The 20,718-nt window shown below is 47.0% G+C and overlaps 1 protein-coding gene across 1 annotated transcript in view; it reads left to right on the top strand.

Moving 5' to 3' along the window:
• PPEF2 (protein phosphatase with EF-hand domain 2) overlaps window positions 1–20,718 on the top strand; it is a 279,426-nt gene that overhangs the window by 116,426 nt on the left and 142,282 nt on the right. The window contains exon 12 of the mRNA XM_078677865.1: window positions 3,803–4,207. Within this exon, the coding sequence (XP_078533991.1) occupies window positions 3,803–4,207 (405 nt within the window). The remainder of the gene's footprint in view (window positions 1–3,802; window positions 4,208–20,718) is intronic.

Here is a 20,718-nt window from a genome sequence, read left to right as displayed (position 1 = left end):
GGCCTTTAAGCCAAAGCCAGTATTCTTTAGCCATGCTATTGGCTGTGTCCTCCAGATAAATAAAGAAAACAAGAAAAACAGTGGCCCTGTTTGAAGCCTGCTGAATACTTTTAGTGATAAAATACTGGAGATCTTGCAAACGAAAGACACTGCTCTCATGTAAAGGTTCAGATTGGGCTGAAACAACTACTGACTAAGAAGAAATGCAGCCAACAATGGTTCATCTAGTTGGAACAGTAATTGTCACAATTCCAGCTCAGAGCCAGTGTTCCAACCAAACAATTAGGTTACACATCTTGAAACCTGCTAATCTTTGCTCTTAAATTGCTCACATTAATAGGTGGAACTTCAATGCTTAAACTTTTTCTGCTCCTCAGATATAAATTGCTGGAGCTGAGTACACTTGACATTAATTAGATCCTCCAAATGTGACTCAACTAAATAGTGATAACTGGGCTGAGATTGCACTAAGATAAGAGAGCTGTCCTGCATCTCATATAGTGCAGCTAAAACCCTTTTATCAACCACATATCTTCCTTTGATGGTTTACTGATCACCACCCACTTTATACAACATTTCCTTCTTCCATTCACAAGCAATCAATACTATTGATGTCAACTCTCCCCCCAACTTACCTACCTGTGGTATTACTATTACTGTTCTCATCACTTTCTTCATCTCATTCTATTACACACTCCTCCCACTCCTTCTTTCTACATCAAGTTCAGAAGCTTCAAAAACCTAGAACTTGGGCAACAAACTCATATATATCCATGGTTTCCAAATATAGCAACAACATCGAAACAGTCTTTGACTCTCTCACTTCTTGTCTCTCTGGTGCTCCACAACCTTCAGAGAAGAATCCCAATGCGTTTGTCACAAAAAGAATCTGGAGTAAAAATCCATTCTGAGATCTCCTCATCACCATTAAATTAAAAAGAAAAAAATATACTAAAAGTACAAAGTTAAAGGAAAATGTGCCATCCTCCATGACCACATTATCTCTGCTTCAAGTTCCACACAAATATGTTTAAACCCTCTTTCCCCATTCTCCTACTGCCTGGCTAAGCTGGTGAAATTACTGAGCTTTTTTATGGGTGTGAATAATAAACTCTGCTCCTCCAACAGAGTTTACAGGGTTTTTTCCAATCCGTGATCTGCTGAATTGCAGAGTTCTGTTAAAACTAAGCCAGTTGCCGTATGACTGAGTTTTTCCCCACACAGTGCTCGCCAATGTTGAAGCAAGTGATACAATCGAGTGCCAGAATGCCTCCCAGTGACAGTTCTCAATGCAGGCGATCATGGCATTTCACCACCATTTGTGTTGAGAAAGCTCCTGCTCAAGTAGAAAATGTACTTGAGCGGCAGAAAGAAACAGCACCCTCTGGCGCACTAGCTGGGGCTGCTCATGCTGATTTTACAAGGGAGTGAAACTCTGTGAGATCAGCCCACTCCTACTTTTTTACTAATTCAAATTCTAAGAAGTCATTGTTATCTAAAATGTATTTTAATGATTTCTATAGCTTTGTAAATAACATGAAATAACATCTTGGTACAATGCTGTTATTACTACTGATTTCATCAAATAACTCCCAAAAACCTCGAGTCAGCTCTCACTAGCTCAAGCCTCATTTCCTCTGGGCCTCAAATTTGGCCAAGTACAACCACTCATTAAATAATCTTGCCTGGACACACATGACCCAAATGATTTGTCAGTCATGGCTCTGCATTATGGACCTCATCTGAATTGAAAGTGTGTTGACACCCAACTGCTTAAACTCCTTGACCATTAAAACTTGGAATGCAATCCGGTAACCACTCCGGACCCCTGCCACATTTCTGGTCAACTGAGACATGTCTCAACATCCATTTAATCTCATTCTCTTCACCACCATAAATCACTGGACATTTCTATTTCCCATTAATTCTTGCTTTTTTATAAGTAAAGTTCTGGAGTGGTTCACAGTGACCCTTCAAGCATGCAGTCACTTTGGTCAGATGGAAGCCTATATTTTTATGGAGTTTTCCAAGGATGGAGTATGTTTCTGTCACTTACCGACTTATTCTCTGAGAGGCATCCCAGAACTTACTGGTGTACACTAAAGATACAGTAAAACACAATCAGTCAGGTAGGAGTGACATTATCTGATTGAAGACCTGCCTTAATGATATGGATGTCAACTAACGTTTTCAAAGTCAAGCCCTCCTATATTTATTCCTAGCCTTCTCTTCTACATTTCCACTCTTCTCTGTTCAGAGCTGGTCCCCATTGGATGATGTCACAACACCCCCCCCTCTTCTGATCCAATCCCCAAATGCTTAGGCATTATCTTTGACTCAGGCCTTAAACCTCACAGCAGACATTGATCAAAGGTATAACACTTTTTCATCTTCAACTCCTTCCTAAACCATCTCCACCAAGAGTTTGGCTGGATGGCCTACACTATGAAAATCTCCAGAATGTACTACTCCTTAAAGCTTAAAGGCTGACATTCTGGACTGCTTACTGTCTCCTTTCAAATATATCACTCTTTCATGTTTACGTTTCATTGCAGGACTAGTACTGTTTCAACACCTCTCATAACTCCCTCCAAGCTCTCCAGTAAATCGTTAGTGTCTGTTTTATGTCCATTCTGATGCAGTGAACCGGGTTGACTATTAAGAATCAGCGCACAGCATGGTCCCCTAGTGTGTAGGGCTGTTTCTCTATTATACCAATGTGTTTTACATTTTCATCCTTTTGTTACCGAGCCTATGGTAGGTGTGTAGTGAATAGTTTCTGAGCTGTTCTGCAATAGCTGCTAAAACTGACAGTTGCCCACTATTTGTTCTTTAGAGAATCTGGCCCAGCAATGTGAGCAGGCGCATGCCTCTCTTCCGTTAGCTCCTTAAATGTTATACTCAGCTTTCTGCTGGGCTGTAGTACACACTTGTATGGCTGATCCTTAGATCATATTAAAAATTGCAAGATGGTGGTTGATGGGAAGGAGAAGTGTTGGTGGAAGGTAATGATAAGTAAAAAAAAAGGGCCTGATCCACAATGCTGTTTCCATATGTAGGTGGGACTTACTCCTGTAAATTGAGGAATAAGTCATACCAAAGTGGGCAGTAAGGCACAACTGAATCAACCCCAAAATTATTGCTCATGCCAGCACAATCCTCTGTCTTATTATGGTCCTTGGGACTTTGCTCTTGAGTCCGTAGGTGTGCGTAATTGTAAAATTCCTTGACAGCTTTGCGAAATTATGCTCCCAGAGAAAATTGTTCCTTATGTGACATTTTTTCAAGTGAGCACACACCTTGCCTACAAAAGTCCCATGAGACCCTGACAGTAGAATGGTTCAAGCAAAAAAAGACTCTGGGCATGGCATTTTCTGTGCAAACCAGTCTCCCACTGGAATCTTGCAAGACTTTTTTAACGTGAGGTGTGCTCCTAGTGCAAAATTTTGAGAAATTTCACATAACCTGACATACCAGAACTTAACAGATTTCACTGGCATACTGAAAAGTTCATACAGGCTTAGTGATTTGTAGCCTTATTTGTATAATTGGAGCCATGTTGTGTTCTAGCATTCTAAATGGAAAGTTAAAATTAACTCAAGTTGAGAGGCTGAAGTTAAGACTATCCATCTCATCCCTTGTTTCATACATGTGATTTCCAGGTGGAGGTTCCTTCTTGCTTCTTTCCTCAATCCCTGTGTCTGTATTTTCACAGCATAAAAGTATTATGGGGATGCCTCTCTCTTCATCAGAACCTGTATGTTTACAGTTGTTCTTTTATGTCTGCCCTATCTTCTTCTAGTATGTGTCTACTTTGCGTCCAAGAAAGAAGAAAGAGAAACCAAAAGAAGTGGAGACCAAGTCACCACTGGCCAAACGTGCAGCAAAAGAGAGGAGCAGTAGTCTTGAAAGGGCCTGGACACCTCAGAGAAGTGGATCATTGACCCACCCCTCCAGCTCAAACTTCATTCCCAGCCCGGGTAGGGACAAGCGATCTGCTAGCAGCCCAACATCCATGGCCGTGGACCGGAAAGAGATCGCTAGGAGGGTCCGTCAGACAGTGGAAGAAGAGCTGGAGAAATGCCGGAGGCAGGTGGGCTTCTCAGAGTCTTTCGCTGAGGTAACCAGTTCCATCTCAGTGTCTGAGACAGACTCCGAGTCCAGTGAAACACAAAACTTTGATACAAACGACGAAGAGAGGAAACAGGTAAGTGGTTCTGCAAAACATCTACCTTTCCTCACCGGCAACCAGTTCCCAGAAAGCTAACAAAATAGATTACTCGCTGTACTTTGAAATTGCAAATCTTCTACATTTGGATGGCGTTTTAAATCATTATTAATTTATTTAATATTTGTCATGTTATTGTTACATGTTTTAGAACCAAAGAAAATTTCAGTATGATTAATTAAATTATAGAAATTTGAAATATTGCAACTCTTGAGGCAAGAATACTGGAAAAGAACATTAAAGTGCCTAGGAAAAGAAAAATCCTGGACTTTACAGGATCTAGAAAATATGCCTCTTCATTATGTAGTTCCTCTCAAAAGCAGGTTCTCTCATGTGACCACAGAACATGGGGTAGTTCACATACAGGGCAGAAACCTAGTGGAGCAAAAAGTGCTATTGTAACTAAAGTCTCCTAACGGACTTGCACGTGGGGTCGTGAAGAGCAATGTACCTCAGAGTATGCATTCACTTCCCTATACAACCTCCCTAGCTGTTGTATCAATCAAGGAACTGGGAACAAGTGTGTTGACAGTTGGGATCCAGTGGACGATGTGGGCACTTAAGAGGGCATCGCTCTCCAGGTATCACAAGTCAACGGTTTGGGTCCCACACAGGTGGTCTTTGATGTCCCTGAGACCTCAGAAAGAGACCATGAGGCAAGCCAACAAGCCCTTGGGGAGCACACCTCAGGGAGCCACACTGCAGCAGGTAGTCAGCCGCGTTCAGCCACTATTCAAGAAAGGTGAATGGTCCCTTCCAACGGCAGTAAGCCTTCTTGTGCACAACAGATTCCTCTGGCAGTGTGCACCGTGCAGTTCCAGGAACTCCAGTCCCACATCTCCACAAGCCTATCTCTACCCTGCTGAAGTATGGCACCAGTAGCTATACTATAGTGTGCCTCTGAAGTTGTGGGTGGTTCAGAGGGTTTCCCTTTGAACCACAGATGTCTCCCATAAATTTCACTTATGTCTGCCATGGGGCCAGTGGAATGCAGATCTTGATCTTTAGTAGGGCCATGATCTAGCATCCAGTGTCAAAACCTCTTCCTTTAATCTATCCAGCTTGGCCCTCAAATGGCAGAGGTCTGTTGTTCCAGTTGCTTGCCCAATGTGTATGGCTGTCGCTGGGGAATACACAGATGTGCTCCACCAGTCTTCAGTGTGGACTGGAGTCAAACTTTAAGGCACACAAAGAGTTTTAGATCAGAGAAATGACCACTTTCTAGAAGGGGCATTTGTAAGCTATTAATGACAAATCACTCTTTACCTCAGGAGAAGGTTTGTTATTGTGAAACCAATGATAAGAAACATTATGAAGCTGCTCCACTTTAAGCCACTATTGTAGCTTAAAGTTATTTCAACTATCCCCCTCTGTTAATCTATGGTAAGAGCAAACCTTGTAGGTAGTGAAAACACACATGGGTATTCTTCACTACCTGGGCAGGGAACATATATTTGTACCAGACCTGCCTTTCACCCACCACTGGCTTAACTCCTTAAGACTTGTCTGTGGGGTGCCCAAGTGGTAGTGAAAGGTTCCCTCAGAATTGGCTTGTGGTTTAGAAAGGCCAACCTGAGCAGGAGTGCAATTGCACACACACTGGCCTGAGCTGGCAGGCTTGACACATGTTTAAAAACCCATTAGTTAACCACCACTGCCTAACATGTGTAGGAAGGGCATGTGCATTTTCCCACTGCATTTACAGTGGGAAACTGCCCAGTTCCTTAAGACCACTAAGAGAGAATCATCAAAACCTCAGTGTTGGCCCATGGGAAGACCCCACCTCCTAGGTAGGGAAAACCCACATGAGGGGTTTTTACTAACTGTGCGGGATCACCCATGTATACCTGCCCTGCCTTTTGCCTACCACTTTCTCCACCCCTCAAGGCTTACCATAGGGGTGCTCTAGTTGTAGTCAAAGGCTCACTCAGGGTTGTCTAACAGGTTAGAAATGCCAACCTGAGCACAGGTGCACTGTGCACCCACAGGCCTGCAATGCTAGGCTTGATCCATGTTTCAAAAGCTATTCTGGTGGGTGGCACATTTAGTGCTGTGTCCCACCATTTTCCAGTGCAGTACCTGCCCTGGGTATGTGGTGTACATTTGTACAGGGCACTCACAGGTACAACACCTTAACCTATCAAGTAAGCACCACTTCCTAGCGTGGCTAGGAAGGGTGCGTGTGCTTTCACATTGCATTGCAGGAAAGCGCCCAGAATCCTAAGACCACAAAAAAGAGAATCAGCAAAAACTAGGAGGAGAAAAAGCAAAAGGTTTTAGGGAAATTCCCTAGGAAAGGGCATGTCCAACACACACCAACAGACAGCAAAAAAAGCTGCCCGTTTTATACCTCAGGAATGATACAGTGCCTTAGAGACTGTGGTTTTGCAGGATATAGGGCTGTAATGCCTCAAGATCCCTGAAATTACAATGTCTCCCATAAATTATTATAGTCTGTTAGACAGTGGCGGCTCCCCCATTGGGGCGTCGCCCCACTGCTTTCTCGCAGTGCGAGAAGGCAGAAACATAAATGGTAATAACTACCATTTATGTTTCTGCTTCTCGCACTGCGAGAAAGCAGAAGTGCCTGGTTGGGGGTGGGTGGTCCTGCTCGAGGGCAGGGATAGTGGCTCGCTCACTGTTGTGACTGTAGTGGGTATTGACTGTTTGGTCGGCCCTGGGGCCGACCAAATAGTCAATACCCACAACAGTGGGCAATCCACTACCCCCTGCCCTCGAGCGGGACCACCCACTCTCCCTTTTTTTCTATGTAGGCTCCTGCATGCAGCAGCCTACATAGAGAAAATGGCCCGGCTGGGGCACTCTCCAATGCGCCTCACCAATCAAAACACTGCCATTGCAGCGTTGTGATTGGTGGAGGGGAGGGAGGGAGTCTGCCTTCCCTGATGAAGAGAGCTGCAGGAATAACGCAGGACGGTGGGAGGGGAGTCGGGACCCATCCAGAAGCGGGACGGTAAGTTTTATTTAATATATTTTTTAAATTAAAGAAATCCCTCCCCCCATGATGACCCCATTTTCAAAATCATGCCCGCCCGTCATGCCGGCCGCGACTGGGACCCTACTATGAGAGGCCATGCCTGCACCTAACGCTGGTCCACCAACGATTAACTTGGAGCTGAATTGGCGATGCTGTGTGTTGCTCAAAAAACTTGCGTATTTTCAGAAGGCTCCTCTTCCAACGGAGTACGTGAAGAGTTTCGGTGTCAGAATCTATCAGTCTGCTCTTTTTCCCAATGGTTGTTCTAAGCTGATAGCAAGGGGATTAGTCTGAGTTCCTTAACTACTCAGAGCATTTGGCCCGTGGTGGTGCCACCGGTTTAAAGCTTGTGGAGCTCTTGGAGGCTGGTGGTTGGCACACCAGCCGTGGCGTTGTTGGATTTTTAGCCCTGCCATCGCAGTGTGTCCTTTAAGAAAGGGTGTGCTTGGACGAGAATATCGGGCTGTGCAGTGCACATAAAATCACACAAAGTGTCTGCTCGAAGATTGTCAAAGATGGCGAATGAGGGTGAAAATGAGGGGCAAGAGACATTGTCTTATTTGTATGGGAGTTTGCCAGTCCTCCTGAGCTGTCTGGCAAGAGATGCAGTCCCAGGTGATGGACAGACTTTTTTTTAGATCATGAAAACCGATTTGGAAGAAAACGTTTCTAAAGTGTTGTCACTGCTGACAGAAGAAACTAGATTGACAGTACTTGAAGAGCTGCATGTTCAATTATTCACACAATGTTGTCTGTGTGCTTTTTTTTACCCTCCCTTTCCACATTCACGAGGATGCTTATCCTTCTCAGTGTGACAATCCTCTCTACTCTCAGGAAAGAGGCCAACGTGGGATGGGCGTAAAGAGGTAACACCTCCGAATCTCAAATTGGTCCTTTAGAGAAAGTTCTGGGATAGAATATAAAGGGGGGGTTATAACATTCCACACACCACCACCTCCCCAAAAGATAAAAGGTCTTTAGTTGTGCGTATGAGGTAAAAAGTGGCAGAGTCTCGTCTGCCTTATTCTGACTGCTTTGCTGTCCATGCCACTTCTTCAGAGAGAGTCTAGGAATAAAAAGAGTGACTGCGAATGACCCCCTGATGCTTCTACAGCTCATCCCTCCAAGTGGACCAGAAATAAGCCCTGTCACCTTGTATTCGACTCTGAGCTGTCCTCTCACCCTGGTGTCTCTTCTTCTTGAGGCGAGGCCCTTGAAACACTGCCTCGTGCTCCAGAGACAGTTACACGCGTTTCTACGTCTTCCTTTTTCCATCTCCCTACCTTTCTCCCACATTCATTCCTTCTCTTGTTGCCCCTGGCTCCCTCCTACTGACTCTGTCTATCTATCACTTTATTTGCACTCTCTCCTATTCCTTTCTGAACTTCCCTTCCTCTGCTGCACTACTTCTTCTCCTTTATCTCTATTTTCTTCAGTCTCCCCATCTCTCTCTCGTCCTCTCTCATCTATCTGTCCCCTCTGACTCACTTTCTTCTTTTCTCTTCCCTCCTTTCTCCACTTTTCTTCCCTTGCACTTCCTTTCTTCCCCTCTCTTTCCCCTGCCTCTCAACTTCTCTCCCTCCTAGTGTCTGTGATAGAAAAGGCAGGCTCCGCTACTGTCCCCAATGCCCACACTCTGGTTCTGGGGGTGCCCCTACCCCTGATGCCCATTATTGGCAACTCGTGGCACTGGTAGGTGCATGAGGATCCCATTCAATGAGAGTGAATTCAAATCTCTTAATAGTTCCCGGCTAATGCACTTGGATCTGGGAAACACGGCATGAGCGGGAAAATAAGTTTGATTTCTCTCCGGCAACCACTGCCAGCCCCTGCCAGGGTCCTCTACTGTCAGAAAGGGGATGAGAAATTACCGCTAGCCCTCGCCCTCTAAAACCTTGGTTTGATAGAGGGCGGGCATACACCTGACGACAGAGATCAGAGGGCCCGTAAGGATGTGAGTGAAAATAAAAACCGTTATAGTTATTTTAAATAATTTTAATGTGACTAATAACTATATGATATTAAAAACAGTGAACAGTGAGTGGGGAATTTATTGTCCCCTAACTGTCATGTAAATGGTCAACATGTTTCTGCCGTGTTGGTCCAGGTGGGTCCAGCAGTGTGCCTACCTCCACATCCACGATACATGTTTCTGGACCCCAGGGTGGGAGCTTTTGCTCCCTGAGCCCAGAAACAAAGCCTTTTCTGGGCGAAGGTAGTCGCGCCTCCCACACGCCAGAAAGAGTTCAAGTTCAAGTTCAAGTTCAGGGGATTTGTATAGCGCACTACTCACCCAGAGGGTCTCAAGGCGCTTGGGGAAGGGGGTGCATTATTTATCGAAAAGCCAGGTTTTAAGTTCCTTTCTGAAGGAAATGTGGTTCTGCATGAGGCGGAGGTGAGTGGGGAGAGAATTCCAGGTTTTGGCCGCCAAGTAGGAGAAGGATCTTCCTCCCATGGTGGATCTGTGGATGCGCGGAACTGCGGCGAGGGCTTGATTGGTGGATCTTAGTTGGCGGGTGGTGTGTAGAAGGATAGTTGTGTGTTGAGGCATTCGGGTCCTAGTTTGTAAAGGGCCTTGTGTGAGTGGGTGAGGAGACAGAATGTTATTCTCTTGTTGACGGGAAGCCAGTGGAGGTCTTTCAGGTGACCGGTAATGTGAGCTTGGCGAGGGATGTCCAATATGAGTCTGGCTGATGCGTTTTGGATGCGTTGGAGTTTTTTCTGTAATTTGGCTGTGGTTCCGGCGTAGAGGGTGTTTCCATAGTCCAGTCGGCTAGTGACCAGTGCGTGAGTGACAGTCTTTCTTGTTTCGGTGGGGATCCAACGAAAGATTTTCTTGAGCATACGAAGTACGTTGAAGCAAGAGGATGAGACGGCGTTGACTTGTCTGGTCATCGATAGGGAGGAGTCTAGGATGAAGCCTAGGTTACGTGCGTGGTCTGTGGGTATGGGTGCCGTGCCCAGGGCCGATGGCCACAATGAGTCGTCCCAGGCAGAGGGGGATGATCCTAGGATGAGGACTTCCGTTTTGTCTGAGTTAAGTTTTAGGCGGCTGTTTTACATCCATTCGGCTACTTCTTTCATGCCTTCGTGAAGATTGGTTTTGGCGGTGTTAGGGTCTTTGGTGAGGGAAAGGATCAGCTGGGTGTCGTCAGCGTAAGAGATGATGTTAAGGTTGTGTTGTCGTGCGATGGATGCGAGGGGACTCATGTAAACGTTGAAGAGGGTGGGACTGAGTGATGATCCTTGTGGTACTCCGCAGATGACTTCGGTGGCCTCTGATTTGAATGGGGGGAGTCGGACTCTCTGGGTTCTCCCGGCGAGGAACGAGATGATCCAGTCCAAGGCTTTTCCTTGTATGCCGATGTTGCTGAGGCGTTGTATGAGGGTGCTATGGCAGACTGTGTCGAAGGCGGCGGAGAGGTCGAGTAGGATGAGGGCAGCTGTTTCTCCATTGTCCAGAAGCATTCGGATGTCGTCTGTCGCAGCAATGAGGGCGGTTTCGGTGCTGTGTTTGGCTCGGAAGCCGGACTGTGAGGTGTCGAGTGAGTTGTTGGATTCAAGGAAGGCGGCGAGCTGGCTGTTGACGGCTTTCTCAATGACTTTGGCAGGGAATGGGAGGAGGGAGATGGGGCGGTAGTTCTTAAGTTCAGATGGGTCTGCTGTGGGTTTCTTCAGGAGGGCGCTGAGTTCGGCGTGTTTCCAGCTTTCTGGGAAGGTAGCGGAGTTGAAGGAGCAGTTGATGACATCACGGAGATGGGGTGCGATGATGGAGTCTGCTTTGTTGAAGATGTGGTGGGGACAGGGGTCGGTTGGCGAACCTGAATGGATGGAGTTCATTAGGCGGATGGTGTCTTCAGTGTTGATTGGGTTCCAGGCGCTAAGGTTATTAGAGGGCGGTTTGGGTTTGGAGGTGGGTGGAGTGGATTGTTCATTGAAAATGTTCTCAAAGCTGTTATGTATGTCGGCTATTTTGTTGTAGAAGAAAGAGGATAACGAATCACAGAGGTCTTGGGAGGGAGTAATGTCGTTTGAGGCTGCGGTGGGGTTGGTAAATTCTTTGACGATGTTGAATAGTTCCTTGCTGTTATGGGCGTTGTTGTCGAGTCGATCCTTGAATGCTGATTTCTTGGTGGATCGGATCAGTTGGTGGTGTTTGCGGGTGGCTGTCTTGAAGGTGGTCAGGTTGTCGGTGGTTGGGTTTTTTCTCCATGTTTTCTCGAGAGTACGGCATAGTTTCTTGGATTTCTTAAGGTCATCATTGAACCAGGGGGCCTTTTTGCTACCCTGTTTGGTTCGGTGGTTTTTCAAGGGTGCTAATTCGTCAACGCTGTGAGTGATCCATTGTTTGAGTTTGGTGGCAGCTTGGTTTGGGTCCGATGAGAGGGCGGGAGGGTTTGTTTGAGCGATGTGAGGAGTTGGTCGGTGGAGATTTTGTTCCAGTTTCTTCGCGGAAAAGGTTGTGGGGGGTTGTGGGTCGAGGTAGTTTTGTAGCTGAAGTGAATACAGCTGTGGTCCGTCCAATGGAGAGCTGTGGTGTGATCGAAGGAGATGTGCTTGCTGGAGGTGAAGATTGGGTCGAGCGTATGTCCGGCTACATGGGTGGGGGTGTCAACAAGTTGTTTGAGTCCGAGATTGGCCAGGTTGTCCAGAAGGATGGTGGTGTTGCAGTCGTTTTTCTTTTCCAGGTGGAAGTTGAGGTCTCCCAGTAGAATGTAGTTCTCGGAGGTGAGGGCGTGTGGGCTGATGAAGTCAGTGATGTCTTCGCTGAATTGTTGATGGGTTCCTGGTGGTCTGTAGATGAGGGTGCCTCTAAGTGTGGTCATGGGGTCGGTGTGGATCTGGAAGTGGAGGTGTTCGGCGGTTGCAAGGTAATCGTCGAAACTGGTCGTGATTCTGATGGTGTTCTTATGGACGATGGCGATGCCTCCTCCTGTTTGGTTGGTGCGGTCTTTTCGGATGATCTTGTAAGCGTCCGGGAGGGCTATAGCGATGTCAGGTGCTGATGATGCGTTCATCCAGGTTTCTGTAAGGAAGGCGATGTCCGGTGAAGCAGTGTCGAGTAGGTCCCAGAATTCAGTGGCGTGTCTGTGGACCGAGCGGGTGTTCAGCAGGATGCACTTCAGGTGGTTAGAGTCGGAGCTGTGTTTGGAGTTAGTGGATATGGTGTGGGTCTTGATGCAGGTGAACTTGCAGGAGTGGCAAGCGAAGGGACCGTGGGTGCGTCCTGGGGCAGCCTCGTAGCATTGTGGTGTGCGTCCGAGGTTGAGGGCTAGGAGGGTGGCGGCGTCGTACGTTATGCGGGCGGAGTGGGTTTTGCGAGGACCAGGGGGTCTGGTGCTGGGCGCGGTCCAGGCGCGGACGGGCGTAGACGGGCTTACCTTTGGCGCACCTTTGGCGCGCATAGGGCGCGACCGCTGCGCGTGAACGCAGCGCGTGGGGTGCATCTGTCATAAATGGGGAGTGGAGGGGGCGGTGGGTAGGAGGGGCAGCTGGGAGGCGGGAGCGTGGGGGACGGGCTGGGGGCACAACACAAAATGGCAGCAAACAACAACAGAGGCAAACAGGACGAGATTGGGGCACGATGCGCAAAAGCACTACAGCAGCTGAGCAGGCACAAATTAAGCAGGCAAATAAGTTCTACAAAGCACAGGATCGATTTTGGCAGCAGAGCTAGCGCTACGATACCCAGAGGCAGGGAGGCAGGGAGGAGCGACCGGGTCTGCAGGAGTCAGGCTGGTCACAGGGCTTCACCGGACGGGACGTTCCAGATAGCCAGTGGGTAGGAGGGGCAGCTGGGAGGCGGGAGCGTGGGGGACGGGCTGGGGGCACAACACAAAATGGCAGCAAACAACAACAGAGGCAAACAGGACGAGATTGGGGCCCGATGCGCAAAAGCACTACAGCAGCTGAGCAGGCACAAATTAAGCAGGCAAATAAGTTCTACAAAGCACAGGATCGATTTTGGCAGCAGAGCTAGCGCTACGATACCCAGAGGCAGGGAGGCAGGGAGGAGCGACCGGGTCTGCAGGAGTCAGGCTGGTCACAGGGCTTCACCGGACGGGACGTTCCAGATAGCCAGTGGGTAGGAGGGGCAGCTGGGAGGCGGGATCGTGGGGGACGGGCTGGGGGCACAACACAAAATGGCAGCAAACAACAACAGAGGCAAAGAGGACGAGATTGGGGCACGATGCGCAAAAGCGCTACAGCAGCTGAGCAGGCACAAATTAAGCAGGCAAATAAGTTCTACAAAGCACAGGATCGATTTTGGCAGCAGAGCTAGCGCTACGATACCCAGAGGCAGGGAGGCAGGGAGGAGCGACCGGGTCTGCAGGAGTCAGGCTGGTCACAGGGCTTCACTGGATGGGACGTTCCAGATAGCCAGTGGGTAGGAGGGGCAGCTGGGAGGCGGGAGCGTGGGGGACGGGCTGGGGGCACAACACAAAATGGCAGCAAACAACAACAGAGGCAAACAGGACGAGATTAGGGCACGATGCGCAAAAGCGCTACAGCAGCTGAGCAGGCACAAATTAAGCAGGCAAATAAGTTCTACAAAGCACAGGATCGATTTTGGCAGCAGAGCTAGCGCTACGATACCCAGAGGCAGGGAGGCAGGGAGGAGCGACCGGGTCTGCAGGAGTCAGGCTGGTCACAGGGCTTCACTGGATGGGACGTTCCAGATAGCCAGTGGGTAGGAGGGGCAGCTGGGAGGCGGGAGCGTGGGGGACGGGCTGGGGGCACAACACAAAATGGCAGCAAACAACAACAGAGGCAAACAGGACGAGATTGGGGCACGATGCGCAAAAGCACTACAGCAGCTGAGCAGGCACAAATTAAGCAGGCAAATAAGTTCTACAAAGCACAGGATCGATTTTGGCAGCAGAGCTAGCGCTACGATACCCAGAGGCAGGGAGGCAGGGAGGAGCGACCGGGTCTGCAGGAGTCAGGCTGGTCACAGGGCTTCACCGGACGGGACGTTCCAGATAGCCAGTGGGTAGGAGGGGCAGCTGGGAGGCGGGAGCGTGGGGGACGGGCTGGGGGCACAACACAAAATGGCAGCAAACAACAACAGAGGCAAACAGGACGAGATTAGGGCACGATGCGCAAAAGCGCTACTGCAGCTGAGCAGGCACAAATTAAGCAGGCAAATAAGTTCTACAAAGCACAGGATCGATTTTGGCAGCAGAGCTAGCGCTACGATACCCAGAGGCAGGGAGGCAGGGAGGAGCGACCGGGTCTGCAGGAGTCAGGCTGGTCACAGGGCTTCACCGGACGGGACGTTCCAGATAGCCAGTGGGTAGGAGGGGCAGCTGGGAGGCGGGAGCGTGGGGGACGGGCTGGGGGCACAACACAAAATGGCAGCAAACAACAACAGAGGCAAACAGGACGAGATTAGGGCACGATGCGCAAAAGCGCTACAGCAGCTGAGCAGGCACAAATTAAGCAGGCAAATAAGTTCTACAAAGCACAGGATCGATTTTGGCAGCAGAGCTAGCGCTACGATACCCAGAGGCAGGGAGGCAGGGAGGAGCGACCGGGTCTGCAGGAGTCAGGCTGGTCAAAGAGCCATCTGTGACAGGAGAGCTTCAAAGGCATTGCAGTCTTTGTAACACGACCCCAAGCCTCTCCTGCTATCAGGAGCAAGCAGATGGCAGGCACTCCCCAATCAGGATTAGGGATTTTGCCCTCTCCCCCATGTGGGGTGAGCACACCAAGGGTGTAGTGACCCAAAGGTCAGTAGCCCATTTGCTACTGACCTGGAGACCCTTAAAACACCCCTTATATTCAGTATTTAGGGGCAGACCTGAATCAAGAAGGCGATTCCCACAGCCTATGAAGGAGAAGCACAAAAGAAGACAACCAGCAGAGGAGACTGCAGAGAAGAACTGACTTGCCCCAGCCCTACCGGCCCATATGCAGTATCCAGAGATCCTGCACCAAAAGTCACCTTGTCCTGCAGCCAGCAACCTCCAGAACCTTGGGAGGACTGACTGCCTTCAACAAAGACCGGCTCTCCTGTGAACAGCAGCTCTGTTCAAAAGAAAATCCCAAGACAGTCTCTGAGCCTGCTCAGGACTAAGAAACCTGACGCCTGGAACCACCACTGCACCTGATGCCTGTGGCCCGAATCTGGGTGTGCCACTGGTCCCAGCCAGGTCCCCCAGTGTTCCAGGGCCCGAGTCCACTGTGGGTTGACCCCTCCAAGACTCCCTGACGCCGCCTGCAGCCTCTGCACGGAGACCTCCCACTGAGGAGTGGCCCGGTAAGATGAAATCCGACCTCAAAAGACACCCCTGCATCCAGCTGACCTACGCCCTGGAGAAAAGAATGTGAGGTGCACCTACATCCATCTGTTGGTTCCTCCCGGAATTCTTCCATGACCAAGCCTGCACCCAATATCCAAAACCGGCAACTCCCATTAAAAACTACAGGGCACCAGACGCCAAAACAGCACCCTGCATCCAGCCGACTGCGCCTCTGTGGGTGCACTTTGTGTGCTAAACTGGATCCTCCTTTGCCCTGAGACTAACACCAGGATCTTTGCTCCCACAACCTTGTGGCCTGCTTGTGAGCAGCCACCAACCAGAACCCCCCTTTCCCCCTTTGGGTAACATTGGGCCTCAGCACTCTGCACCTGGCCGCCCTAGTGCGGGTGAGTGTGCTTTGAGAGTGAATCCTTGACCCTGGGGGGACCCTGGTTCTAACCCCAGAATACCAGCTCCTACAACAAAGTTCTTACCTGTTAAACAATAACTTAATTTCTCTCCATAGGAATACATTGCCTGTGCGAAGTTGATTTATATGAACAACCTGAAAAACTGCAACTGTAGAAACATTGATTTATTTACCTTTTCTCTAGGAAATGTCACAGTGTGATATCTAAGCATATGACACTGAGTAGAAAAAGTAACTTAAAAAGTCATCTAAAAAGTAATATACCAAGTAATCTGAAAAGTACTTTCAGCATATTGACTTATTGGTATTTCAAACAACTGCATTTGAACATGCATTAATTTGTAAAACACTGCATGAGATTTTGCAAAGCATTTATTTCACTTACCTGCACCGGGCCTGGCTTGGTTCTAGAAATAAAATACCAAAATACAATTTTTGATACAAATACATTTGTGTGAGTTCAGTCTTTGAGTGTGTGACATCATTTGCTGATTGAGTGTGTACAACAAATGCTTAACACTACCCTCTAATAAAGCCTTACTGTTCGCCCACACTACCACACATAGAGAATAAGGTGCTATCTATTTTTACCTCTGCCTAACCTTTGGGGTTCACTGGACTCTGTGCACAATATACCTCATTTTGATATAGTAAATACAGAGCCAGCTTCCTACAGCTAGTATCTGTGCCATCCACATGCCATCAAGGTTCCAGGGAACCTAACATGCATTATATGCCAGTCCCGTCGCTGATGAGGTCACAAGTGACAGCATCAGTGCAACTGTCATGAAACAGTAACCAGTGACACATCTTGCTTGGGCATATACACGCCAAAGCAAGAAACCCTACAGTTCATCAGTCCATATAGCATTGTAGGTAGCCATGGAAACCCTGAAAAGAAAGACAAGCACATAGTTCACAGCAAACAGTATTAGTATCACGTCTGCTGTCATCAAGAGTAGAGAAATGACTTACCTTTGATAGAAAAAAGCATAGTTTCCACAAAGGAGGACTACTCTCAGTCACTTAATATTATCACACTACACGATAAATTAGCTGAGGAAAACAGGTGTGTTACATCACAACACTTGGGGCCAGATGTAGGTAATCCCAGATTACCGATTCTTAAATACCGAATCATACCGATTCGGTATTTAAGAACAGGGAAATGGGATGTAGGTAATTTTTTCTAAAAAATTACCGAATCAGTAAGTTTCGGTAATTACCGAATCGGTATTTACCTATTCGGTAATTGCCATTCATTCCTATGGGCCTGGAGGCCCATAGGAATGAATGTCAATTACCGAATCGGTAAATACCGATTCGGTAATTGGGGGAAACATTGAAGGGTGGCAGGGTGTCACTTTGACACCCTGTTGCACCCCTCAATTGTGCATGCGTGTACATGTTGCAGATATACATGCCCTAAGGGCATGTATGTCTGCAACATGGCACTGTTGGAAAAGCAAAAAAAATGCTTTTTCAAAGGTTTTCATTATTTACCACCAACTTCTAGTTGGTGGTAAATAACGAATCCTTAACTGAGGAATGCACTAACTTGAGTGCTTCCTACATCCTGGATTCGGTAATTTACCAAATCGGTATGTTAAGAATTCCGTATTTTACTGAATCCTTAAATTACCGATTCGATAAAATACCGAATCCTTAAAAAATGTCACCTACATCTCAAAAACCCAATACCGGTCGGTAACGACCGAAATTTGGTAATTTCGGCCGTTACCGACCGGTATTTGGCCACCTACATCTGGCCCTTGGTGTCTTAAAGCTAGTGATCACTGTGAGATAGACTGTTTAGTCTAAACATGTAATTTTCTCAGATCAACGTCAAAAGCAGTCTGCAAGAGCAGGCATTATACCCCAAACCCCAAACACGTAGTAGTACTGCAGAGGTGACTGGGGCGTTAAAGCAAAGTTTCATCCAAAAACCTGCCACAGTCAGGACACCAAAAAAAGTTAGAGCGAGAAGCCATTGTAGTCCTCCACCCCAACAAAGATTGAAGTTGCCCAAGAATGGGGTGATGAGGTTTGAAATGGACCTTAAACTGCCTGCGTGGTAGAGACTCTACTGCGAAATAAATGGTTTGCAGTCATCCAAAACAATCACTTGCACAGAGGATTGAACTTGAACTGCAAGATTGTATCTACAAACAAACACTACCCTGAGGTCTCTTTTACTGCTGAAAACATTTGACTTTCAGTTTACCATGAGCCGATGCTACTCCCAGACTATGAGCAGCAATGAATAGTGGGGAGAGTATGTGGCCTTACAGGTAGTGCTGCTGACTTTGAGACTGGGGAACCTGGTTCGAGCCTCGGCGTTGGCTCAGCATCCTGTGATCCTGGGTAAATCACTTAATCTCCCCAGTGCCTCCCAAAAATGAATGTGTCCTTGTGTAATGTAACCAGTGCTCGTGTAAAGCGCTCCAATACCTTCCAGTCGAGGTTGCGCTATATAAATCTGCAAAAAAAAAAAGTAATGAAGGAGAGGGTGGTTAAACAGATGGACACTGAACAGTAACTCAAGAAACAAACCTGGTAAATCATCCCTTTGTAGGTGCAAGTACTGACTAATAACTGCAAATCCTGTATGTCTTTGTCCGTATCCCAAAGTGAGCCTGCATGCCAAGGCCCACCCAGAAATTGAACAAATAAATGCATTAACGTTTGGAAGGGACATTTAGAGACCTTCAGAAATATGATCTCCCATCAACAGTTCCCAAAACCCAGCAATAACTGCCAAACAAAAAACACACAAAATGAAATAAAAGACACTTTGATAGAGTCCTTGAAGCATCAGGTGTAGGAAAAAACACATTGGAGGTAAGGGGGAAACTTTTAAACAAACTAAAAGTCATTAATCTCAAACGCAGAAGTTTAGAGTAGCCAACAGGTGGCAATTGTCATCCTTAGCTCAGTGCCTTTACAAGCCAGTACCTCCCCAGTAGAGAACAACAATGAAAACATTCCAAACTGTGTGACAGATTAATCATTTCAATGTATATAGCAAGTGTCACCCACCTCTTTCTCACATTCATCAGTGCTAAGTACAAACCCTCTTACCCAACCGAGCATATGCTTTTGGCACTAGTGGTAACTACCCTCGAGTCCCAAAGTGAGTCTTCATTAAACTAGGTTTGCTTCTGCTTACCATCTTCCAGAGCCAGTCCTGGAAGAGGACATCAAGAAATAAACCATAGCCTGAGGATGTGTGCCTTCTGTTCAAACACAAAACTCTAATCCCTTCTAATCTCCCTCCATTTTCATCTCCCCCTTTAACAACAACTCCTCCCTCACTGGTAATTGTGTGCTTTACCTGCATGTTGATCCTAATCTTATTTGCCCAAATTAGCACACACTGTTTTCATTTTGCTCTATATTCATCTGAACCTTTCAAATGGAAAGAGCTTCATTTGAGGGCTACAGTGAATAACTTGTATATGTCTTGAGTTAATTTTTTTGTGCTGACAATTTTCCAAAATGATTTATTAATATCAAATTGCATCTTCAGTTGTTTTAATTACATATTGCCAACACAATGCAATTTCTTTACAGGAGTGTTTTAAATCGTTTGTTGCCATATTTGCACCCTTGAGTGGGATAAAGTGGGACTATTATTAATGGACTCTACCAAAGGTTTTTCCTGACTCACGAAATATTAAAGCATGTCTTTATGTACCAGTGTCATATTAAACAGAAAGTGAAAATCATTACTTCAGCCATGCCCTCAAATACACCAATACAAATGAATGGAACTGGGCATAGTGGGATACATGTGTAAATCGTTCTAATATCCTTTGGGATCAAGTTTGCGCTATATAAAACTTTTAAAAAAAATACAGAATAATCCGTACAAGTTAAATTAATTAACGTATCCTATCACAGTACAATTACCAATCCACAGAAAAGAAACAAAATTACATTACAAAAAGAAATGCAAAGCGGATTCAAAAATCAACCATTGGAAACAGAGCCTGTCAGTATAGCCTAACGAAGGGCAGCCGGCTCATCGTCTGAAGGTAAACTCTCCTATCACTCACATACTGAGTCTCGAAAGTGCCAGAAAACGGCCTTAAGCGGATAAATCTTGGTCCCACAGACAACCAGAACTAATCTATTTGGTTGAAAGTGGGAGAGTTCCTCGTGAATGAATCAATCGATCGGCTCTCTGATGTTACTAAGTCTCCCTCTCAGCCATAACCGGTTACTCTTCGTTATGATCCATTCATCAGTCCCCATACTCGAGATTGTATGACTCCAGGTTGCTCCCTTTTCATTGTTTACCTTATCCTGATGAAGACCCGTGTCTAAGGTCCTAACTGGCCTGCTTTCCTATTTTTCGGGTTGCAACATCGACAAGTCCCTGCTTTTACAGTCTGGGTTGAATACACTGTCCACAGTGAGGCAAAGCTGACTGTAGCAATTACCTCTTTAGGGTGGAATAGAATCAAATTGTTGGATTGGATATACAGAGAGGCTCTGTTTCGAATGCTATTGATTATGTTACGTGTTTCCCCTTTTTCTTCTTTAATCTTCACACGCACACTTTTTCTGAGCACCTTGTGTAATTAATGGAGCTACCATTTGTATTACCTACTGGCGGTCGCCAGTAGGTAGTTATAGTTAGGATTGTTTTCCATAGGAAATCCGCAACATTCTATTGGGAATAACTTTGGCGCAGATTGAGGGATCAGCCTGTAATTTTCCTCAAATTTGCCTCGCTGCGCTCCGCTGCTTTCCTGAAAGTTTGGGGGGGTTTCGTCAAGCGGGGGCCGAGATAAAAGGGGGGTCCCAAAAC

The sequence above is a fragment of the Lissotriton helveticus genome, chromosome 2_1 (assembly GCF_964261635.1).
Source record: "Lissotriton helveticus chromosome 2_1, aLisHel1.1, whole genome shotgun sequence".
In the NCBI taxonomy this organism is placed as follows: domain Eukaryota; kingdom Metazoa; phylum Chordata; class Amphibia; order Caudata; family Salamandridae; genus Lissotriton; species Lissotriton helveticus.
Note: the sequence above shows the minus strand (reverse complement) of the source record. Positions and strands in the feature narration are given on the sequence as shown.